This window comes from Sparus aurata, chromosome 12 (assembly GCF_900880675.1).
Source record: "Sparus aurata chromosome 12, fSpaAur1.1, whole genome shotgun sequence".
Taxonomy (NCBI): Eukaryota; Metazoa; Chordata; class Actinopteri; order Spariformes; family Sparidae; genus Sparus; species Sparus aurata.
The window spans coordinates 27,053,572-27,079,297 of NC_044198.1; the positions used below are offsets into that span (position 1 = coordinate 27,053,572).

At 43.6% G+C, this 25,726-nt stretch overlaps 1 protein-coding gene across 1 annotated transcript in view; it reads left to right on the plus strand.

Annotated features, from left to right (window-relative positions):
• The window catches only part of adamts6 (ADAM metallopeptidase with thrombospondin type 1 motif, 6), a 67,346-nt gene that overhangs the window by 32,520 nt on the left and 9,100 nt on the right, over positions 1-25,726 (plus strand). Inside the window, exons 13-21 of the mRNA XM_030434766.1 lie at positions 1,971-2,116; positions 3,805-3,868; positions 8,365-8,467; positions 9,430-9,563; positions 14,577-14,700; positions 15,371-15,451; positions 18,307-18,470; positions 22,764-22,902; positions 25,218-25,347. Coding sequence (XP_030290626.1) covers positions 1,971-2,116; positions 3,805-3,868; positions 8,365-8,467; positions 9,430-9,563; positions 14,577-14,700; positions 15,371-15,451; positions 18,307-18,470; positions 22,764-22,902; positions 25,218-25,347 — 1,085 coding nt within the window. The remainder of the gene's footprint in view (positions 1-1,970; positions 2,117-3,804; positions 3,869-8,364; positions 8,468-9,429; positions 9,564-14,576; positions 14,701-15,370; positions 15,452-18,306; positions 18,471-22,763; positions 22,903-25,217; positions 25,348-25,726) is intronic.

Here is a 25,726-nt window from a genome sequence, read left to right on the forward strand (position 1 = left end):
CAACTGCTGGAGAACGGCAAGTGAGAGAGTGTTTAAAGCCGGACGGAGGGAGAGAGAGAAAACCTCATCAGTCAGGTTGTGTAGTCTACATTTCACTACACACACATTCATATGGAGTTAATGACTGTTGGAAAGCTGCTAAAGTGACGCTCAAGTCTTCTGTGTTTCAAGTTATTGTTATTAAAACAATCGTTAATGACTAATAGACTGATACAGTTTCACATATTGACCTTTTACTTTGCTTACGGAGGCGGACGGACGTCATGTGAGAAGTTATCCACCTGCTGATCCACACGTATCTTAATCACACTCACGTTTACAGACGCAAAGTCACAGACGAGCTCCATCGTTTGTACGTCTGCGTCAGGGGCAAAAATCCCATTTCATAGTTGGGGGGGACAATAAACAGTAAAATCTTAGAGAATAATTCCAGGGGGGGACAAGAAATAAAAGTTGTAACCTGTCTTTTATACAGCATCTTTTACCGCAATTTGATGCTTTCCTCTCCAACAGGAAGGCAGAAGACCTTTCTTAGCACTGGCTGAGTCCACCTGCACATGTCTAGACTTAAAACAAAATGATTGAAATCAAATTACCATGTACACATGCAATGAATAAACTAATTATCAGGCAAACATCTAAGTTTGTTTATCAAATTTCTTATAATCAGATAACTGCCTTTTTCCAGATGAAAGATATCAGATTATGATATTTTCTCTCTCTCTCTCTTTCTCTCTCGCAGTGTTGCACTCTTGCACTGTCAGTATGTTCAAATCAAATGTTTTAAAAAATGTTATCAAAAGTAATGATAATTACAATAATTGCATTATACTGTATTAGTCCTTACCCTACCTGTATACAAGTTCATTCACCCAGCAATACAAAACAATGGTATTAGGTGGAAGGTGGTAATAATACACTTTATGTGAACACATCTGACATAATACCTTTGTTCACTGTTCTAACTTCCACCACAGTCCATTGAATATATTTACAAGAGGTAAAAGCTCCAAAAGATCCCAAAACTAAAGGAAAAACTTTCAAGAATAATCTAACATAAAACAATTTCTCAAAAATATATATTTATTGTGTTAAACATCTGATAACTATGCCACAAAACTGTATGTATTCTAACTCTCTATCTGTAAAACTGTTTTACAGATAGAGAGTTAAGACAGTTAACTCTGGATAACTGGATAAAACCTTCCTGTAAATACATCTAAAATGTCAGTTATATCTGATTCTGACATTTATATCCAGACAGTCTTTTAGAATGACAAAAATAATTACTGCTCTTGTCCTCTCCTCCTCTCTGTCTGTGACTATCGCTATCTGTAGCTTTTAACTTAGCTTAACAGCACTCGTAATTGAGTAGGCTTTGCAGGATAAATGTTGCAGACAGCCTGGACCTGGCACTTTTAGTAAATGTGATGTGTATTGTTGTAACTTATGTAACTATGTCTGTGTGGTATAGACCTCTTACCCCGCGAAGCACGGTGTGAGTAGCAGGCTCCGCCCACACGCTGCTGCAGCTGCTAGCTCCGCCCGTTGGAAAGAGTGTGGGGTGGACTCAACCATTTGGGAATGGGAGGGGGGGGACTAAATCTTTACAGATGTAAATAGCACATTATTGCGCGATTATAATGAGCACCGCTTACATTGTGCTTTCAATAAATGCTACTGCATTGTTCAAAAATTATCAATTGTGTCTCAAATTATTCTGGGGGGGGACAGCTTTACTGGAGGGGGGACATGTCCCCCCTGTACCCCCCGGGATTTCCGCCTATGGTCTGCGTGCACGGTGAGCAGGAAACGACAGACGTAAACAACAGACTCTCTTTTTGTGAAACATTTTACTATTCCTGGCTGGAGCATCTCTAGTTGTTTGGTTGTGAAGGAAAATGTCTCGGTTCTGCTGCATAATAACCAACGTGTCCTTCTGTCTGTGTCTCTGCTCCTCCCTCGGCCAGTGGTGCTACCAGGGGGAGTGTGTGGCGTTCGGTACCTGGCCTCAGAGTGTGGACGGAGGCTGGGGGCCCTGGTCCATGTGGGGGGAGTGCAGCAGGACCTGTGGGGGCGGTGTATCCTCCTCCATGAGGCACTGTGACAGCCCAGCGTAAGTAGGCAAAGTAAGCCACAGCAAGCTGAACACACACATCCAGGTCCTGCCTACAGGTGTGTGTTTGTGTGAGTGTGCAGTGTGTGTGGATGCAGAGGGAGTCTGAAGCAAAGTGGTGGTGAAATGTTTCTTCTTCCTTGGGGAAATCAAAGATCTTCCTTTAAAGCTCTATGTGGTTGCTTAAAGGAGCAGTCCACCCAAAAATATCTCACCTCTTTACACCAGTATCACAACCTATCGTAGCATATTTGTAAATCGTATTTTAGAGTTAAACATGTCGATGACTCATCTTGCACTTGGGGGCGTACGTTCCGTTTATTTCATCCAATAAAATGCTTTTCTTATTTGTGTGACGCTGCCGTGGATGTATAAAAAGAGGAACAGACCTCATGGATTACTGAACACAAACACAACCTTACAACTTGACTGCTGCTGAATGGAACGTTAGCTGCTCTTAGCTGGTTAGCTCGTTAATTGGTTTTGTGTTTCCTCTTCATCATCCTGGCCTCCCTCTTTGTAGAGAATCAGCGTCTGTGACTTGTCGGTTTGGGGATGGGGCGAGCGTATCCACGCAATCGGTTGCTTCCTGTTTTTTACGGGAAACACACAACTCTGCCGAAGCAACTAGCATTCTGTTAGCTGTTTTCTTTACGATAATAAAGAGACTTTCACCATAAACTGATGCAGAAAAAGTCACAAATCGTCAAGTTTTTGATCCTAAAGATTTCAGACGCCTGTCTAATGTGCCCCCACCGAGCAGAGGATGTGTTTTTCCTTCTTTCAACAGAAGGAGGATCTTTCAGGTTGTCCTGGACAGCAGGAAGCCTCATGCTGTTCGAGATGGATTGATGTAGCATGTGCAATCAGTTAGCACAGAGCTCACTCTCTGCTGTGCATTATAGCGCTGTGTAGTTCTGTTTTAAGGCCTCTCATGTGTCCTCACCAGACAAATCATTGTCCAGAGCATCTTCGTCTGGCGAGTAGACGTTTGGGATCTTAATCTCTCTTCCAGCGTTGCATTCCTTTGTTTTGGAAGCTAGATATGACGTCAAACACGTCATGGGAAGACATGAGAAAGAGCCAGGGTGAACCAGAGGGAAGGGAAAATAATGGAGGGGGAGAGAGGGGAGAGAGGGGGAGAGAGGGGAGAAGGCACCGGCATAATGTGGAACACCTGTGTAAGGTGATCGCTGCTGCTCAGGCATCAGTGCAAAGAGGAGGGAGGCAGAGAAAACACAGGCAGACAAGCCTCGAACACATTCATTAGTCTTATTTTCAAATGAAGTGGAAATAGTCGTGAAGGAGAAGGGGAGGCTAACGAAGGTGAGAGGATGGAAAGAGATACGAGAAGAAGAAAAACAAAACCCTCTAGGTGTAGAGAAGAGAGGACGAGCAGTCAGACCAAGACGGTTCTGAGGTTACGTGACTTCGGTCTCTCTGCCGGATCTAAATGGCACGTCACACTTAAGAGCAGCTGGGATTTCGTGAATGAAACGCTCGCTCACACACACACACTTTACGAGGCCTGTTTCATGACCTGCATCCACCAAACCCTTCCTGCAATCATTTCTTTGAAGCTTTGTTTATTTCTTTTCTGTTTTTTTGCGATTGTAATTTATTGGTGTGATGTTTTGAAGATCACTTTTCAATCCCTCCCGCTCATTCACCTCTCCTGTGTCTCTCAGCCCGTCTGGAGGAGGGAAGTACTGTCTGGGGGAGAGGAAGCGTTACAGATCCTGTAACACCGACGTGAGTTTTCTTTATTTCTTTGCCTCCTTGTTTGACTGTCTGCTTGGATCTAGAGAAATTCCAACATTGCCACACAGTACATTGTCTAGTTTTTTGATGAGATGTGTGACAAATGAAGTTCTGTGGTGCTGCAGAGATGTCCTGACCAACAAGTCTGGTTCTCCAACAGCCAAAATAATCACAATATGATATTTATTTTTCTACACGATGCAGCGCTAAGACAAAGAGACTTAGCTGTCCTCTGGATGAACGCTCTGCTGCTTCGTTAAAGGACGGAGATAATTGATTTGTTGACGATGGCATGGGCGAAGTACTTTGTTGTTGTACTTTAGTTCATGTTTCAGGTTTCTGTACTTTGACTTCTCTACATCTGAACTTTCTCCTCCTCACAGCTTCAGAACAGCCTCGTTACTTCAGTTTGATGCATCTGAGGTGAATTCTGGATTATTGTTATTTCCCACCATCAGCAGACTGATGTGGACCAATCAGAGCACATCACGCACGGGAGACGCAGCGAGACGAGACAAAGACGTAAAAGATGTAAGAAGGCGTAAACAGACAGAGAGGGAGACTGGAATGTGGAGAAAAGGCGTGTTAGTGTCTCGTATCTGCAGAGAGTTTCTGATTTTCTCTTTTTGTTGCTGCTCGGGACGCTTTACCAACCCAACATGTGTCTATTTGACGTCCTGGGAATGAGACTAAACAATCAACTGTCTTTGTGGTGCATTCAGGAACAGCTGGGACAAATCCTACTGATTCTACCTTTAACTTTAATAGTCTTTGATTCTCTTAATATGACGTGAGCTTCAGTTAGCTTTGACCACAAATGTCCTTCAGAGGGAGACTTTTTACTCTGATACTCTGAGTACATTTCAGAGCCTGTACTCTATTACTTTACTGGAGTAAAGAAGCTGTACTCTATTACTTTACTGGAGTAAAGAAGCTGTACTCTATTACTTTTACTGGAGTAAAGAAGCTGTGCTCTATTTATTTTACTGGAGTAAAGAAGCTGTACTCTATTTATTTTACTGGAGTAAAGAAGCTGTACTCTATTACTTTACTGGAGTAAAGCAGCTGTTCTCTATTACTTTTACTGGAGTAAAGAAGCTGTACTCTATTACTTTTACTGGAGTAAAGAAGCTGTACTCTATTACTTTTACTGGAGTAAAGAAGCTGTACTCTATTTATTTTATGGAGTAAAGAAGCTGTACTCTATTACTTTACTGGAGTAAAGAAGCTGTACTGTATTACTTTTACTGGAGTAAAGAAGCTGTACTCTATTTATTTTATGGAGTAAAGAAGCTGTACTCTATTTATTTTACTGGAGTAAAGAAGCTGTACTCTATTATTTTTACTGGAGTAAAGAAGCTGTACTCTATTATTTTTACTGGAGTAAAGAAGCTGTACTCTATTACTTTTACTGGAGTAAAGAAGCTGTACTCTATTACTTTTACTGGAGTAAAGAATCTGAGTCAGTACTTCTACTGGAGGTGAGACTGTCTGGACTTTCGTCACTTCTGCAATCTGGCCAAAAAAACCATCACAATCTATTTTCTTGGTTTCTCAATTATAAAATGTCTTGCTCACGACAGCATCCAGACTTGAAATAGCTGCTGAGTTTCTCCACTGGAGTGCGAGTCAGTGAGGTTGTGTGAAGTTTGGAAACAGGAGTAAGATGAGAGGATGTTAAAAATCATAATCTCAACAATCTGTCTAAAAAGTACACAGTGGACATCACCGTGAAGTTGTCAGATCACTTACACCGACTACGTTAAGTGTTCTGACACTGGATCAGTTCTCTCCAGGTTTCCTCCTGCAGAACATGTCATCCTCGGAGAAGCTTTAAAAGGAGCATGTTAGCTCGCAGCCTCACGCTGCCTTTAAGCTTTCTGACAGACCGTGATAAAAATGCACAGGCAGTGATTCGATATTCCCTCAGTAACTTTGGGTTCATTCGTCTCTTTGTCACCCTAATAGTTCATATATTGTTTGTGACAGAATGTATTCCACGAAAAACACTCATTTTTTTTCTTCTTTCTTGAGGTCTGGAGCGAAGCTTTAAACAAATATTTAACATGGCTGCGAGTTGAAAATCTCCGTTCAACTATTTCTAGGTGGGCTTTTTTTTTCACAAGGTGAAAATTGAAATAGTTCGGGCCCTGGTGGACGCTTAACCGCAAAGTCTTTAAAATAACAGCTGAGTGCAGCACTGCGTGTTTTCTTTGGAAAACAAACAACATCTCTCACCGCTATTTCATCACACTGACCACACCTCGTCCAAGTGTGTGTAATTGTGCGAGCTGCAGATACAGTGACAAACACTCACACACTCATAAATTGATGCCATTGATGATTATATCGCGGCTATTCTAACACTGATCAGCGGTCAGATACTTTCTGTTAATGCCGACTCCCTTTCCTTCCTGTTGCTACCACGTCCTTCCTGCAGGAGATGACTTAATATTATACGGCTGTTCATGGGAGCGTAATAATGAGATAACTTGAGGATGCTGACTTGAATTGTAACGACTGTTCTGCATTTAAAAATGGACATTTTGTCCCAGCTGTTCCTGAACGCACCACAAAGACAGTTGATTGTTGAGTCTTATTCCCAGGAGGTCAAATAGACGCATGTTGGGTTGGTAAAGCGTCCCGAGCAGCAACAAAGAGAAAAAAATCCGAAACAATTTGCAGATACGAGACACTAACACGCTTTTTCTCCACATTCCAGTCTCCCTCTCTGTCTGTTTACGTCTTTTATAACATCCATAATTCACTCAATGCATCAAAATAAACTAACGAGGCTGTTTTGAAAATGTGAGGAGGAGAAAGTTCAGATATTTCAGACACCAACGTGTGGTTCAGACGCATGCTTCAAAGTGAGTCGTCTCAGAGCCTGAACTGAAGTGATGTCAGGAGAGTTTCTCAGACTTGACGAAGCTCCAGGCGTTATACAACTGTGTTGTACAGTTGTGCGCCTCATTAAGAGCAAATTGACTTTGACGCGTAAAATCAGCGGAGTTCCCCTTTAATTCTGGAGCCTGGAGCAGCCTGGTGTCGTCACACGAGCACTCACAGTTGTGTAATGCCGCTCGGCCAATTAATTAATCAGTCAATCAGCTGGAAACGACAACAAACACTCGCTGCTTCTCATTTTTGGGATTTGGTGTTTAGACGACGTCACTCTGAGGTGATTATTGCGTATTTTCGAAAAAAAAAAAAAAGATTAATCAATTACTCAAATCAACCAGTTAATTGATAAAGAAAATAATCCCTTCTAATCTGATCTTTGAAGGTTTTTTTTCCTTCCTTCTGACTCACTCGGCTGCGTGTCGTCGCTTCAACACACACTTGTAATAATATTATTCTGTCTCTTCTGACTCAATCTGCCTGTTTGATGTGCGAGTTTAAAAGCTGCCATATTGGCCAAACACTCGAGTGGTAATGAAAGTGGCTCGGCCGCTCCAGCGTGGAACACTTTCAGCCTGTGAAATACAGCTTTGACCTGAGAGCTTTTATCCGCCCCGGGGGAAAGTGTTTTGGGGTTTCTAAAGGACCCTTTCACACCAATAAAGTGTTTCTTTCCACTTTTTACCTCTTTTTTTTTTTTACTGGAGAAAATGTCCACACATGAAAACAAAGCAAAGCCTCCAAACACAAAACAAACTGTTCTCTAGTAGGACTTATGAGAAGAAATTTATTATAATAAATGATAAATAATGATAGTAAACAAGTACTCGGATTGTAATAATATGCTAGCATACATGTAAAGATCTTAGGTGACTGTTCCTTCTTAAATCATGGTGTTTTTTTTAACGCAGGCAACAGATCTGCGTATTTATGGATGTTTTTTTTTTCCAGGTATGCATTTTGTTTCCATTTATTTCCACGTGGCACGAAAATCAGCTGACAGACAAAATGTTTTGGACTTGTCAAATCCACCAAGTCTGCATTTAGATGTTTATTTAGAAGAATCTAAGGACAATGCGTTTAATCAGAAAAGTCTGTATCGCTTTAAGCCGCTAAATTCGCTGTGACTCAAAGTTTTGTTTTAATAAAATTAGGTCAACAACAACAACAACGACAACCAGATGCTGAGCTGAACTGCTGGATTCAAACATCAAATAATACCAGTAATGAATAAAGGTATCAGTATTGAATAATTCGGAGCTAAACTGCATCGTTGACTGGACTTCTGTTTGGAGAAGCAGCCGTCAATATGTCGAGACCAACAGAAGGAAACAGTTTGCAGGCAGCACGACATCGACCTCACAAACATTTAACAATGATCAATATTAAAACTTAACACAGCTCAGCATGGAAAGGAGTGAAGTCAAGAGAGGCAAACCATCCAGCAAATATGTTATTATCCATCATTTCAGGCAATCCGATCTCAAGTTTCAGGACTCTGAGATGTTGTTATTGTGTTTTTATTGTTAATGAATGAAACATTTGATCATCACAAATTCACAAAAGCGTCTCCTGTGTGTTTGCAGCCCTGTCCTGCCGGGTCTCGTGACTTCCGGGAGAAGCAGTGCGCCGATTTCGACAGCATGCCTTTCCGTGGGAAATACTACAACTGGAAGCCGTACACTGGTGGTGAGTTCAGGACCGGACTGTAAATCCATTTGGACAGAAACATCCTTATATGTTGTTAAGAGGGAAGCAATTTTTAATGTATGTGACAGTTGGTTACACACATCAAGAGTCAGGAATCCTGTGAGTTGCCAGTTTGTTGAAAAGCCGTCAAAATGGCTGAGTTGTTCGACGTGCAGCCAGAACTCTGTGCTGCGCTCACTCACTCCTGCTGGATCTGCTGCTCGTCCGACCTGGTTTTGAGATTTTTACATTTTTTGGACGGGCCTCTTGACACATTTCATGTCAGAAACCTCCCCGAGGAAAGGGCTCATTCTTTGGGTCTCTTCTGGATCAACACCGAGCCAGATCTGCTGCAAGTGCTATTGTATTCAATCACAGTTATTGGCAGGAGTTTAGGAGTGCAGGCCTGCTGTCATTCTCCTCCCCTCACTTCTCTCCTTGATGTCTACAGATCATGGAAAATATCCACTTAACTGAAAACACAAGAGAAAGTGATAAAAGTTCGAAGCATGTAAACACGACTTTTATTTTCTTTGAGAGATGGAAGAGCTGGAGTTGGATGTCTTTTATCACAGGGGTCTGTTTTGTCCAATCCATCACCTCCTGACTCGCGGCGCTCCTCGGGCCGGGAGCCGCCATTTACAAACAGCAGATAACCTGCGTCAGTGTAATTGTTGTTGGCAGGCTGAGCCGTCTCTGTTGGTGTCAGTGTTACAGTGACGTCAGGCTCTGGGTTTTAGATCTGAGCACCGCTGACTTTCACTCCACATGGTTATTATTGTCAACAAGTGTAGTGGAGATCCCAGAGCCGGCCGCGGGTCTGGGGGACAGCACCGGTGTCTGCTGGTCTCCATGTGTTGTTTATCATTAATCTCTGAGGTAGAGTTCAGGTCATGTTGTGTGTTTTTCTGCGTGCAGGCTGAACTCCAGATAACGATGTGCTCCGTCTTTGTGTGAACCAGGTGGTGTTAAGCCGTGCGCGCTGAACTGCCTGGCAGAGGGCTACAACTTCTACACCGAGCGCTCGCCGGCGGTCATAGACGGCACCCGATGTCAGGCCGACTCTCTGGACATCTGCATCAATGGAGAGTGTAAGGTGAGGAGGCAACACCCACGTGGTCAAACTGTTGGGATGGTTCGCACATTTCTGTGGGACCTGAGACACACTATTAAAGGGATATTCCGGTGTAAATGTAATCTATGGTCTAACACACCATGACACAGAGTAAGACTCCCCCTCGAGAGATCAAGTTTTCAGACCGCTAGCTTATGTAGTTTTATCAACCTCAGAAAAGACCGCACGATAACAATACACTGCAGTCTATGCCTCCAACCAAGATACCGCCATCAAAAAGCCACAAATAATGCTCAGAACAGCACCAAACTTCAGCAACAGTACAAATAGGGTCTAAGCACATAGTTCAAGGCATCAAACATCTGCTAGCTTTACCGGATTGCCATTGTAAATTGAACACAACTCACCACTCTCCTGCAGCAGCTAGCTCGTTGTGAGGAAGCCCTGACGAGCCGATTACCGAGTGCAGTTAGAAATGCTCAATAATAACTGTTATAAACTGGCAGGTAAGACACATATGAACTTTGATTGCTTTTCCATGGAGTCATAATCATACATTTTCATCCTTGAGCTGTGGAACTCTACTGCACTCGGTAATCGACTCGTCAGGGCTTCCCCACAACAGCACGGCAAACATCCGGCAAAGCTAGCAGATGTTTGATGCCTCAAACTTTGTTCTGAGACCCTATTTGTACTGTTGCTGAAGTTTGGTGTCATTCTGAGCATTATTTGTGGCTTTTTGATGGTGGTTTCATCTCGGAGGCGTGTACTGCAGAGTATTGTTATCGTGCTGTCTTTTCTGAGGTAACTAAGACTACGTAAGCTAGCGGTCGGAAAACTTGATCTCTCGAGGGGGGGGGGTCTTACTCTGTGTGACAGTGTGTTAGACCACAGATTACATTTACACTGGAATATCCCTTTAACCTATATTCAATAAAAACATGACGTGTCCAGACTTTGCACACAGTCAGAATCAATCAGGAGTTTCTGCTCAGAGGCAGAAACATCCGCAGTGGGAAAAAAACGAAAGTGATGACAGAAGTTACAGTGCACAGCAGCAGCAGCAGCTTTGAATAAACAATCAGTCTACCTGCTGCAGGCGCACCGTCTGTTGGCGCCCGCTGCAGAAGTGTCCCGCGCCAGCAGGGTTCGGTTCACGGTCATAAACAAGGAAGCCCATTACAGCTCGTTAAAGAAAAGGATGAGACAAAAACTAAGCTCAGAAGTCATAATTACGAGATGAAAGTCATAAGAACAGGTTCAAAATCTCAAAGTATGAGCCAAGAAGTTGAAAAAATGAGATGCAAAAGTCGTTATTCCCAAGCATGTAAACGTTTTCTAGTAGTCACCTTAAAAATAAGATTACAAAACTGAAAATTAACAGTTTGTCTCCTTTAATTATCATGATGTGGGAACAACTGTTACACTTAAAGGGGGGAAACTTGATGAGGACACAAACACAAACACACACACGAGAGGCAGGAGAGGGGAAACAAAAGGAGAGCGTTAATTCAGTTCAAATCAAACGAGAAACAAGAAATCAAAATGCAAACAGATCAGTGGAGGAGACGCAGGAGGAAGACGGACCAAGAACATCACATGAGGGAGAACAAAGACTAAACACGCTAACGAGAGGATGAGGAACAGGTGAGGTAACAAACTGAAAAACACTGAGAGGGGAAAACACACGGGAGAGACTGAAGAGCAAGAAGTTACACAAAAGGGCGTAAAATCTAAAATAAAAGAAAACACAGGAAGAAGACGCTGAATCATGACAACAACAGCAGCATGGTGACGTCAGATCGTGCCGTCGGTGCAGTTTTATGAACGATTATCTTGTAAAACTCCATAAAACTCTTCATCTCCTGAACTGAGACGATTTAACGACCAGCTTCACTCTGACGTCGCCTCAGCGAGCTCCTGTGATCGTTTGTGACTCATATTTTTGTCAGCTTAAAAACTAATTCCCTCCTTTTGACGGAGCAAAAGAGAGACTTGCAAAAGAGCTCCAGCTCCGTCTTTATCTTCCTCTGCACAGTTTGCTAGATACTGATTGTGTAAACACGACTGCCAAAAGCACGAGACTGCACAATCCTCCAGAGGAGAAACAATCGGGCCTTTGAGCCGCCGATTGTGATGGAGCGACGGGCTTTTGCTCTCTTCTGACTCTTATCAGTCGTCTGCAGCCTCGACCGGGATTGTTTTGTGATAAATAAAACACAAAAATCATTGTTTTGATTGAATAATGATTTTATATATATTTGAAAAGGCTGATTTAATAACAAGGGAAAATAACATTTTATCGAAAGGACTTGGCAGCTGCTGCCGTCTTTGTTTTCATGAGCATAAATCATTTTTTGTCCAGTGTGTGTGTGTGTGTGTGTGTGTGTGTGTGTGTGTGTGTGTATGTATTTTCCGAGATGCAGCTGAAATAACTTCTTGGTTGCTCGCTTTAAGTATTTGCTTTGACTTCCACCTGACCGTACAATTTGATTCCTGTTTGGCGTGCAGCGCGCCGCGTCCGTGCCAACGACATTACTCTGATTCTAATATAAAAACACAACACGGTGTGTGTTTTAATGGGAAGAGAACCCTAAGAGGTGGAATATTCCCGACCAGAGGAGCATTGCAGGTTTATTTCCAGTCTGAATCCAGCGTGTCGTTTTTATTTCAGAAGGCTGGCTCGCCGGGTTCACTGCCACATTGTGATAAATCTCGGGAACGCCGTCTGCTTGGACGCCGTTCAGAAACACTCAAAAGTGCTTTGCTGTCTGCAGGTGGTGGAGAGACAGAGAGCGAGAGAGAGAAGGGAGAGTAGAAAGAACGGGGAGATCCAGAGGAGTGGAAGTGTCGGTGATAACACTCATCCTCCCAGATGGATTGTCAGACTTCATTAACGCAGAGCTGATAAAGTTTCTGCCGAGTTAAAATCCGACACACGACAGTTTCTGTCTGCCGATTTTAATCTGAACGGCGAAACCTGAAGATTTCCAGTCTGCAGGGATGTAAAACAGAGCAAAGCAGCAGCTCCTCGCGCTGCATTGTGGGTAATTTAGGCAGCAGGTGTTGAACTGACTCGTTATGGACAGTTTTCCCTTTTTTATTCCTCACATTCTTCTTCCTTCTCAAAACCTGATGCTTACATTACCCACAATGCAACTCTTTAATCAGATTACATGCAGCTTCCTCTGGAGACACAAAAGGCTTTATACTATTTATTTCCCCGAGACCCATAAACACACTTTAACGCGGACAAATTCGTTGTGGCACCATTTAAGGTGTTGCTCAGGAGAGTGCATACCTCCGCCAAACATATTTAAATAGGCTAGATCTCGATTTTTAGGTGATTTTTATTCATCAAGATTTGTCAATTGTTTCCTGCAAAATCATCAATATACATTGAACAATCTCACAGAAAGAAAAGAAAGAAATTGAGAAAAAGAAAAAGATTCCTGGATCTGTCCCTCCATCTGGATCAGCACCAAAAGCTAACAGGGTCAGTTCTGGGTCAGAACTCATCCTGCTTTAAGGTTTCGTGGTTCTGTATCTTCTGTGTAATCAAACAACCAGCAGACTGACGCAGGTGAACACTCGACCTCGTTGGCAGAGGAAACAACACAGATCTTTGGCTTCAGTCAGAATCTGCTGAACAAGGCCGTTCTGAGTTTTTTTACCAATTAAGCAGCGATGATGCAATCGCTGCAGATCGAGCTCAGATAAAGATTTAATGGGCTTCAGGCAGCCTGCTTAATAAAGTTAATTTGGAGCCAGCACATTATTATATGTTCCAGTGGTTAGTATAAACATCATGTTTTATGATTTCTCATGTGTTTGATATGAAACAAACCTGCCAAGTTTTTTAGCAACTACAGCTGTAATGTGCTGGATCACAATGGAGCTGCTGGAAGTGTTAAAGGATCAGTCTGCTGTTTTATTGAATACGTTTGATATTTAAGACCACAAAATAAGATTGGAACACATGTGGTTCTGTCGAGTATTTCTGACAGCAGGATGGTGTATAGATGGAGACATATAACGTATTAATCAGTCAGCTTTACAAAGTGCTAGCTAATCAGCTAGCTAGCTGGCTAACCGGCTGCTGGCTTGAGTTATTTTTTATTTCCCAAAACGACATGAGAGTTGAAACAATCTTCTCCTCTAACTCAGCAAGACATTATAATATAATAACCCTTCACGGTTTATTACGCTGCTGCTGCAGGAGCTGTGGATCGTGACAGGCTAATGGGTTAGCATGTTAGCTTCAGTAGATGTCTCTGCAACATAATACACGAGACCTCACATTTTTGGTTGACCATTTAAAGCGAAACTCTCGCCAAAATGCTACCGAGGCTTTAGTTGTGAATGTAAATGAGTCAAACCTTCATGTAAAAGCATAATTACAACAAAAGAGGCACTTTTAAGATTTACCGTATTTTAGTTTTTGGCTCAAACTCATTTTCAATGGGAGTGCTACGGGCACTTTTACGATAGCATCAAAATCTCTATTTTTAAAACAGCAAGAAGTCTCGACACAACATGAAACTTTGCTGGTAGTATCACCAGGGTCTCTACACATGAACACGAGCATTGAGAACATTGTTTGTGTACACAGAGTTTACTAAAAAGAAGGTTTTTGGACAGCTCACGTTAGCAGTAGCTTGTTCCGCTCGCCGCTGTCATGGCAGCCCAGACGTACTCGGGGATCGACACGTCCGGGTCAAGTGTATGTGGTTCAGTTGAGCGATGTGTAGAGACCCTGGTGATACTACGAGCAAAGTTTCATGTTGTGTCGAGCCTTCTTAGTGTTTTAAAAATAGAGATTTTGATGCTATCGCTAAAGTGCCCGCAGCACTCCCATTGAAAATGAATTTGAACCAAAAACAAAAATACGGTCACTTTAAATGTTTTCAACTCATATTCTAACATATTGCACCTTTTTCAAGATCATGAAGCCTGTTCCCTTAAATCATGTTAAATCTCCTGAAAACGATCAGTGCTAACTCTGGTTCCTGGCTTTGTCTGTCGGCTTCAAAGCACGTGGGCTGCGACAACATCCTGAGCTCCGACGCTAAAGAAGATCGATGCCGTGTGTGCGGAGGGGACGGCAGCACCTGCGAGGCCACGGAGGGACTCTTCAACGAGTCTCTGCCCCGAGGAGGTAAAACACTTCACACTCCAGACGATGAAGTTTTCAAGAATGAGAGACCTGAGATGTTTGTTCAGCCTCAGGTTTCTGTAACAAAGCAGCGTTCAGGCTCCTCTGATCCGCTCAGTGTGAGAAGGAGGAGGGGAGATCGTGTGTGACAAACTCAAAGTGAAGAAATCGTCCTTTTGTCCGAAGCCAGGAAACATAATCTTTCATGGAAGTGTGCCTGTGTTGCCTTTGTCACCCGCCAACAGAACATATGTTTTGGGGCTATTTAGAGTGATGTTGTCAGAGTTTAGATCAAAACATAATATTTCTCCCATTAATTACATCATGGAGTGAAGAAACGAGGAGCAGAGATAGGGACACGGTGTCGGCTTTCGTCTGAGGTCGTCTATAGAGAGCCGGGGGAGAGAGAAAACATATTTCTCCTTCTATGGTATGGCTACTAAACCATCTAAAAATACTGTGTGTGACTGTTTAAAAGGAGGGGATTGTTTTGTCCTCCTGCTTTGACCTTTTTGGGTGAATTGGAATTTATTCTATACGTCCTCCTGCTGAACATGATATGTAACTTTCTGTCTGGACTGTCTTGTAAAACAAAACCTCTTGTAGAAATGAGATTAGGAGGGAGAAGAGGGAGTCTGATTTTAACGATCTCCTGTGCTTGTCTTCTTCGCAGGATACATGGAGGTGGTTCAGATCCCAAAAGGTTCGGTCCACATCGAGATCAAAGAACTCGCCATGTCGAAAAATTACATCGGTAAGTGACGATCACAAGTCACGTATATCACGAGACTAATGTGCACTTAGCGAGCTTTGTTTTTGTTGTGGCTCGTTCATGTTCGTGGTCCCCAGAAGATGAAGCTCACTGACTTTTATAATCCCCTGATTTTCCCTCCAGCGCCACCACGAGGTCGATATTTTTGTTTTTGGATAAAATAGCAACGGCTCAACTGAGTCGCAACAAACATTTACTGTTCTCACTGCGGCCCTACGGCAACTCTGAGGGGACATACTACTTTTTTTACACTCTTTTGTGGGACGCTTTGTAAATCATGACGCTGTGACCAAACCAGTGATGTTTTCGCCCCTTTTTTTCATGACGATAACAAGACGGTGACGAGATAAACGCGGCTCTTTGATGACTAAAACATGTCGAGACGTGTGTGAGTTTTCATTGACGAGACGAGAATGGACCTAAATGTTAGTGTGTGGTCTGTCAGACGTTTAAAATGTGTGACAATTCTGCTGTCTTCATTGTCCGCTTGTTGTTGTAGCGGCAAGCTACGAACGGTCGCTACTTTCAAATTAAAAGCCTGGCACTAAGAACCCAGTTCTAAACTCCAATGGGGTGCAATGTAAAGCTCTTATTTTGAAGACAAATTCGTTGTCACTGTTCACTGCCCAACTTCGAGCTTCATGTCACGTCACATGTTTGCGCCTACCGCCAGATATATGGATGTATTTTTAAATATAATCCACCACAACTCTGAGGGGACAACTCTTACACTCTCTTGTGGGACGCTCTGTAAATCATGATGCAGACGTGAGTTTTTGTTGACGAGACGAGAATGGACGTAAATGTTAGTCTGTGGTCTGTCAGACGTTTAAAATGCGTGACATCTCTGCTGTCTTCGTTGTAGGCTTGTTGTTGTAGCGGCAAGCTACGAACGGTCGCTACTTTCAAATTAAAAGCCCCCCGCTGAGAACCCAGTTCTAAACTCCAATGGGGGGCAATGTAAAGCTCTTATTTTGAAGACAAATTCGTTGTCACTGTTCACAGCCCAACTTCGAGCTTCATGTCACGTCACCTGTTTACACCTACCCCCAGATATATGGACGTATTTTCAAATATAATCCATAAGTATTGGAGAGTGCTGTTGGACAGAAACCTTTTACATATTTCAACTTTTCAGCTTTCTTTCCAACATATTTCAACTGTTGTTGTGAAAATAGCAGATCTACAAGTTCAACACATTGCAACACATTGTGAGCTTTTAGATCTTATGTACTTATTGACCTAAATTAATTTGTTAAAAGACTAAACTTCTTTTGTTTTTTTAACTAAAACTGACTAAAACTTGACTAAAACCTGTTTGAGTTTTCGTCGACTAGAACTGGACTAAAACTATCACATATAGAAATCTAAAATGGCTAAAATGGCTGCCAAAAACAACCCTGCTATCAACCGTTGTCATTATTAGCATTTTAGCATTTTGTCTGTAGCATTTAGCTCACTGTAGCTGCGGACTCTCAGTCTTGTTCACCATCAGACCTTGTCGCTCACTTCAGCGCAATAAAATTGGCGAATTGTTGCGACCTGAAGCTGTTTCACATTATCTGTTCGGTTCTGTTCCGACCACATTTCCTGGGATTTCCTCGTGTCTCCGCTGAAAGCAAATTACAGAAGATGCCATCGTTTTAATCTGCTGACGCCTCTGACACGAAGCCGTAAAACCAAACACACAACCCTGAATCTTAACACATGTGATGGCCATCTTGGCACCAGACTCATCCGCTGCGTTCCAGACTAAACAAAAAACTATTTGCAACACTGGCAGCGCCCGACCCAAAACAATCAAACAACCGGATTCAATTAAGCCCGTTCTGTGTCTTTTCATTAACAGGAGAGAGACGTGTGACGGCGTGTTGAATTTATAGCGGATGGTGTTGATGGAGGGCTTAAGTTACTCTTTGAACCGAAGAGCCGCATCAGATTTATAGGCCCGTGGTGACAGCTGCCTGGTCCACCAGGATTAGAGGGATATGATGTCTATATATCAAAGTTTAAAGAGTGCAATTTTGGCTATTGTGCCGGACGAGATTTTCCCTTCCAAGCAATTTGTATCATTGTTATGAGTTTCATCTGTGACCCCTGTGATAAAGATAATATTTTCTCTTCTCCTGCAATTGTCTGAGGTTTTTTTCTTTTGCTATTTAGGTCAGCAAAGATGTTATATTAAAGTTAAAAACTAAGCGAGACAACATAAAAATAGAGTCTGGGATGTTGGTGAGGGATTTGTGTAAACTGCCCCGCTCAGAATAACAAGATCACAATGCTCACAATGAGTGCCAGATGTGCTGAAATTGAATTTATCGCAGGGGGAGATTGTGATATGTTAAAGAGGAGTAAACTATTGTTCGTCTAATCTGCGTGAATGCTGCGGAGGGGGAATCTGCAGAGCCACGAGCCAAACAGACAGAATAGCGAGCGGTTGGATCGTATCTCCTCAATTTGGCCTCATTTCAACGCTCAGAAAGTGGATATTTTCAGATCTGTTGTGCTTGGAGACCGACTTCTGCTTTGACGACCAGACAGAGCGGTATTCATGAGCCTCGTCCAGGCTTTCACCTGAAGCGTGTTTTCTTTCTCTTCCCAAATTAGACGTATGTACATGTCGCTGCACGTGAATGTCTTCGCTCGCTGTCAGTGTGTGCGCGGTGTGTCTGCTCAGCCTGTAGACAGACAGGAAGTCGTCAGCGGCAGCAGGAAAATGGCGGCGATGACGATGACCAGCGACTGTGACATCACTCCCAGTGACTTCCTCCACCTGCTGCTGGTCCTCTCTGCTGCTGATTTCTAAAAAGTGTTTCTTATTTTCTGTGATTTCTCAGCTTTGAAATCTGAAGGGGACGATTATTACATCAACGGCGCGTGGACCATCGACTGGCCCAGGAAGTTTGACATCGCAGGGACGGCGTTCCACTACAAGAGACCCTCCGACGAGCCCGAGTCTTTAGAGGCGCTGGGAGCCACCACTGAAAACCTGATTGTCATGGTAATAATGTAATGATATTATAATGTTATCGTGCCGTGAATTACACGTATGATGTCCGTCTGAGCAGTTGTGAGCATGAAATGCCGTGTTGGTCTTGAACTCACCATCTGGGCGCTGACCTCAGATGACCCTCAGCCGGCGGTTTGAGGGTTGAAGAAAGCTGTTTTTAAATCCGTGCCAACAATGTCATCGTCCATGCTGTTGTTGTGTCTTGTTCGTGTAAAATTGTGAATGCCCTTTTCTCCGCTGCGTGTTTGTGTGTTCATGTGAGGCAACAGAGCGTTTTCTTGTCGTAACACTCGGTGGTTTCTGCCTGAAAATGAACGCTGAAAATACCAGACCACACAGACGAGCAGCCGGCCGCTCCACCGCTGGACGTTTCTCTGCGGCTTACAAAGCCGACTGCCTCAATCTCCCTCTGAGTCCAGCAGGCTGATATAAAACCCACCAGATCCTTCACTGATCCAGCCAGACAGCGTTAAAGCTGCCATGATCAATAATTAAATCTATCTCCTCCTAATGTTGATATAAAGTCCTCCTCTCCTCCTCCTGATGATATAAAGTCCTCCTCTCCTCCTCCTGATGATATAAAGTCCTCTCCTCCTCCTGATGATATAAAGTCCTCCTCTCCTCCTGATGATATAAAGTCCTCCTCTCCTCCTGATGATAAAAAAAGTCCTCCTCTCCTCCTCCTGATGATATAAAGTCCTCCTCTCCTCCTCCTGATGATATAAAGTCCTCCTCCTCCTCCTCCTGATGATATAAAGTCCTCCTCTCCTCCTCCTGATGATAAAAAAAGTCCTCCTCTCCTCCTCCTGATGATATAAAGTCCTCCTCTCCTCCTGATGATATAAAGTCCTCCTCTCCTCCTCCTGATGATATAAAGTCCTCCTCTCCTCCTCCTGATGATATAAAGTCCTCCTCTCCTCCTCCTGATGATATAAAGTCCTCCTCTCCTCCTCCTGATGATATAAAGTCCTCCTCTCCTCCTGATGATATAAAGTCCTCCTCTCCTCCTGATGATATAAAGTCCTCCTCTCCTCCTCCTGATGATATAAAGTCCTCCTCTCCTCCTCCTGATGATATAAAGTCCTCCTCTCCTCCTCCTGATGATATAAAGTCCTCCTCTCCTCCTCCTGATGATATAAAGTCCTCCTCTCCTCCTCCTGATGATATAAAGTCCTCCTCTCCTCCTGATGATATAAAGTCCTCCTCTCCTCCTGATGATATAAAGTCCTCCTCTCCTCCTGATGATATAAAAAGTCCTCCTCTCCTCCTGATGATATAAAGTCCTCCTCTCCTCCTCCTGATGATATAAAGTCCTCCTCTCCTCCTCCTGATGATATAAAGTCCTCCTCCTCCTCCTGATGATATAAAGTCCTCCTCTCCTCCCTGATGATATAAAGTCCTCCTCTCCTCCTCCTGATGATATAAAGTCCTCCTCTCCTCCTGATGATATAAAGTCCTCCTCTCCTCCTGATGATATAAGTCCTCCTCTCCTCCTCCTGATGATATAAAGTCCTCCTCTCCTCCTGATGATATAAAGTCCTCCTCTCCTCCTCCTGATGATATAAAGTCCTCCTCTCCTCCTCCTGATGATATAAAGTCCTCCTCTCCTCCTCCTGATGATATAAAGTCCTCCTCTCCTCCTGATGATATAAAGTCCTCCTCTCCTCCTCCTGATGATATAAAGTCCTCCTCCTCTCCTCCTGATGATATAAAGTCCTCCTCTCCTCCTGATGATATAAAGTCCTCCTCTCCTCCTCCTGATGATATAAAGTCCTCCTCTCCTCCTCCTGATGATATAAAGTCCTCCTCTCCTCCTCCTGATGATATAAAGTCCTCCTCTCCTCCTGATGATATAAAGTCCTCCTCTCCTCCTCCTGATGATATAAAGTCCTCCTCTCCTCCTGATGATATAAAGTCCTCCTCTCCTCCTCCTGATGATATAAAGTCCTCCTCTCCTCCTCCTGATGATATAAAGTCCTCCTCTCCTCCTGATGATATAAAGTCCTCCTCTCCTCCTCCTGATGATATAAAGTCCTCCTCTCCTCCTCCTGATGATATAAAGTCCTCCTCTCCTCCTGATGATATAAAGTCCTCCTCTCCTCCTCCTGATGATATAAAGTCCTCCTCTCCTCCTCCTGATGATATAAAGTCCTCCTCTCCTCCTCCTGATGATATAAAGTCCTCCTCTCCTCCTGATGATATAAAGTCCTCCTCTCCTCCTCCTGATGATATAAAGTCATCCTCTCCTCCTCCTGATGATATAAAGTCCTCCTCTCCTCCTCCTGATGATAAAAAAAGTCCTCCTCTCCTCCTCCTGATGATATAAAGTCCTCCTCTCCTCCTGATGATATAAAGTCCTCCTCTCCTCCTCCTGATGATATAAAGTCCTCCTCTCCTCCTCCTGATGATATAAAGTCCTCCTCTCCTCCTCCTGATGATATAAAGTCCTCCTCTCCTCCTCCTGATGATATAAAGTCCTCCTCTCCTCCTCCTGATGATATAAAGTCCTCCTCTCCTCCTCCTGATGATATAAAGTCCTCCTCTCCTCCTGATGATATAAAGTCTTCCTCTCCTCCTGATGATATAAAGTCCTCCTCTCCTCCTCCTGATGATATAAAGTCTTCCTCTCCTCCTCCTGATGATATAAAGTCCTCCTCTCCTCCTCCTGATGATATAAAGTCTTCCTCTCCTCCTGATGATATAAAGTCCTCCTCTCCTCCTCCTGATGATATAAAGTCCTCCTCTCCTCCTCCTGATGATATAAAGTCCTCCTCTCCTCCTCCTGATGATATAAAGTCCTCCTCTCCTCCTCCTGATGATATAAAGTCTTCCTCTCCTCCTGATGATATAAAGTCCTCCTCTCCTCCTCCTGATGATATAAAGTCCTCCTCTCCTCCTCCTGATGATATAAAGTCCTCCTCTCCTCCTCCTGAGGATATAAAGTCCTCCTCTCCTCCTCCTGATGATATAAGTCCTCCTCTCCTCCTCCTGATGATATAAAGTCCCCCTCTCCTCCTCCTGATGATATAAAGTCCTCCTCTCCTCCTCCTGATGATATAAAGTCCTCCTCTCCTCCTCCTGATGATATAAAGTCCTCCTCTCCTCCTCCTGATGATATAAAGTCCTCCTCTCCTCCTCCTGATGATATAAAGTCCTCCTCTCCTCCTCCTGATGATATAAAGTCCTCCTCTCCTCCTCCTGATGATATAAAGTCCTCCTCTCCTCCTGATGATATAAAGTCCTCCTCTCCTCCTGATGATATAAAGTCCTCCTCTCCTCCTCCTGATGATATAAAGTCCTCCTCTCCTCCTGATGATATAAAGTCCTCCTCTCCTCCTCCTGATGATATAAAGTCCTCCTCTCCTCCTCCTGATGATATAAAGTCCTCCTCTCCTCCTCCTGAGGATATAAAGTCCTCCTCTCCTCCTGATGATATAAAGTCCTCCTCTCCTCCTCCTGATGATATAAAGTCCTCCTCTCCTCCTGATGATATAAAGTCCTCCTCTCCTCCTCCTGATGATATAAAGTCAGGTGCAGTGTTGTCGTCCACTGAACATTTCTGGAGCTTCACAGTAAAACAGAGTTGCAGCGTTCTGCTGAACAACTGAAGTTTAGCTGCAGACTTGATTTAAAACAGAGAAACTGAGAACTCCAGAAATGTTTTGTGGACCATGAAACTGGACGTTGACTCATTTTTGGGTGAACGTTTCCTTTCAGCTCCTTGTTTTGGTTTTCAAACCTGCAGCCTCGCTGTGTTTGTTCAGTCTCAGCTGAAGCTCTCAGAGCTGCACACTACCTGAGCACAGATTAGTATAAAGTGGATGAAGAAGAATTGGAGGAGGACATATTTTACTAAACATACCTTCTTCTTTATCTTCTTCTTCCTTTTCTGCTTCTTCTTCTTCTCCTTGTTGTTGTTGTTGTTGTTGTTGTTGTCCTTCTTCTTCTTCTTCTTGTTCTTCTTGTCCTTTTTCATCTTCTTCTTCTTGTCCTTCTTCTCGTCCTTCTTCATCTTCTTCTTCTTCTTCTCGTCCTTCTTCATCTTCTTCTTGTCCTTGTTGTTGTCCTCCTTCTTTTCCTTGTCCTTCTTCCCTTCTTCTTTTTGTTGTTCTTCTCATCCTTCTTTTTCTTCTTCTTCTTCTCCTCCTTCTCCTTGTTGTTCTTCTTTTTCTTCGTCCTCTTCTTGTCCTTCTTTGTCTTCATCTTCTTCTCCCTCTTCTCCTTCTTCTCCTTCCTCTTCCTCTTCCTCTTCCTGTTTCTCTCTGTGTGCTGCCTCCTCTGCAGGTTCTCCTTCAGGAACAGAACATGGGAATACGCTACAAGTTCAACGTTCCCATCCAGCGCACCGGCAGCGGTGACAACGAGGTGGGCTTCTCCTGGCACCACCTGCCGTGGTCCGAGTGCTCGGCTACCTGCTCTGGAGGTGAGTCAGCACTGGAACCTTTCTCTCCGCAGCGTGTTTCCTCTGGACTCTTTAACGGTCACAGAAACACAGCTGTAGCCTCGCCAGCGTGGAAGGTGTTGACAAGAACCTGAGGGTGTCCACTTTCATTTTCAGTGTTTATTCAGTCGTGCTTTCTCCAGCTGGGAACTAAATTTAGCTGAAAGTTGAGCAGAATTTCCACAAAGTGCTTCATGTTGGTCGTTATTAAATGCTAAACCTGGTTCCAGTGTAGGTGGATGGAGACACACTGGAGATGTACTGATAACAGTTTTTCCATCCCAGTAACGAGCAGCGATCCGATATCAGTGCTTTTAAAAATATATATATATCTAGTTATTATTTCTTAACAACTTAATGCTACTTACCCTGTTTGGATGTTATATTATGGACGTGCTCATCACACGAGTCACATGAGTTGCATTAAGGGTCCCAGTGAAGAAGATTTTCATAAATATATCATGAAATAACACATTTCATGGTTTTACACAAAGGTTTTTTTCTTGTAATTTTACTCATGATGCGTGCAGGACGCTGTTTGGAAGCAGCAGTGTGAATTAATTATGTCGTATCAGATCGGTGCAGATATTCGTCGACCCTGATTCGAGCATTCCTGATGCTGGTGTCCATGCGTTCATTTAGTCTGCGTTTGATTTCCTCCTGTCAGTTGCTAACTGAGGTTCAGCCTTCATCTTCTTCTCTTTTTCTCTTTTTCGCCTCATGACGTTGACTTTATAAAGCAGCTGTACAACTTATTAAACTAAGAAGAACCGTCTTCTCCGTGTCGACCTTCTGCTGAGCTCAAGTCGCCTTTAGAAAAGAGAAAGAAAAAAAAAAAGCACCCCCAAGCATTTTGGTGTTGAGTACCAAAACACACTGCGGGTGTTTTAAATTCCTCTTGAATATTTCTGACAGTCTCAAATATGTAATGCTTCATATCTTGTGTGTGTCATTCTGTAAATCTTCCCCAACCAGTAATTACACCAGCGCTGAGGAGCAGTGTGTGGAAACCCAGTATCATAATTGGCGATCCAAAATCATTACTTTACAGCTGGAGATTGAGCCCTCTAATAAATTCAATATGTATATTTTCCATATTTTAGCCCGGCGTAATGAATATGGTGTAATTTCTGTGAATGAGCTGCTCTGCATAGCTTCTGGTTTACCAGAGCGGCGCACAGATTCGCTCTTCTTCTCGTCCTACAGAGTCAAACATTCAGGATCTGAAACCGCACTGAAATGTTGACCAAGGCCTCAAGAATGACTAAACCAAACCTTTTAGCCCAAAAGCAATGGGTTTCATGTAACAATAAATAGTGTTTCTTCCCAGTTGTCAAGTGTGGCCTGGACGGGTTTGTAATATTTTGTAAAAGCATGACTGAATAAGCATGTGGGTTTCTCTAAAGGAAGGATTTCCAAGTCCTGAGCAGCAGTTTGAATCCATTCCTTAGATGGGGAAGCACACACACACACACACACACACACACACACACACACACACACACACACACACACACACACACACACACACACACACGGCCTTCCACCGTTGTAAACATGCCTTTGCATTGTTGACCCAAATGATCTAATTTGCGCCTTGTGCCTGCGCGGAGCTTTAAATCAGCGCGATGTTATTTAATCATCGTCCCGTCAGACGCAGCGAGCTCCGCTGATCGTCCAGCGTTGTCGAATATTTCACTGCAGCAATAAAACCTGTGAAAAAACACCTTCTGACAGCCTGACAACCCAAAGCTACCTCTACCCCATGCCTCGCACCGCTCCTCCAAACTGTATTTCACATTTCGAGCACAGATGGGCAGATTTTCTATATTTCACACACACACACACACACACACACATATCTCATTACAGCTGCCAGACAAGTCTGCTGTGGGATACGTCCCACGAGGGCCCAAACAACCCCTTTCTGAGTTGGTATGGCACACACACACACACACACACACACACACACACACACACACCCAGTGGGAGGTGTGACACTGATACGGTAGCCCTCGCTCTCTCCGTCAGAAGCCAAAGTAAAGAGCTCTCTGCTCTGTAAAAGTGATTTGCCAAGATATCCTGCAAAGAATCAGGAATTTACATGTCTGGATTTACTACAGGCTGAAAGCGATACCATCGGCGCTCAAACACAGCGAGCGCTCGACACGACGGCCGCCGGCTTCCATGTTTCTGGGGTGGATGGAGGTGGAGGTGGTGGTGGTGGTTTAATCAGCTGGGCGAGAGAGCTCCCTGCAGCTCTCTTTATTGATCACTCTCTCTCTTCCTCTCTGCAGGTTCCCAGAAGCAGGAAGTGGTGTGTAAGAGGCTGGACGACAACTCGGTGGTCCAGAACAGCTACTGTGACCCGGACAGCAAACATCCAGAGAACCAGAGAGACTGCAACACCGAGCCCTGTCCTCCAGAGTACGCCGCACTGAGATTTATGTTTTTTCAGTATTGATATTTTGTCTTTAAATCAACTGATTGATTAGTTTTCAGAGGGATAATCGACCTGGTTTGTGTTTTGAGGCGTCCTGGCAAAAGTTTTCTTTGGGGAAAAAACTTTCTGGGCTGCTGGGAAAAAAAATAATCAAGACAAGGCCGAGTGTCTCCGCAGCGTCCAGGTCTGAATATTGTATTCATGGTGGAGCTGAGAACGACTGTGTCACCGCTCACACCACACAGACATCTGATCGTATATAAATATTGAGTAAAGCAGCTTTAAGTTAAAAAAAAGAGCCTGACTCACGATATTAATCCGCCTCCGACGAGCTCCGGTTTGCGAGCTGTGTTTGGAAGAAAA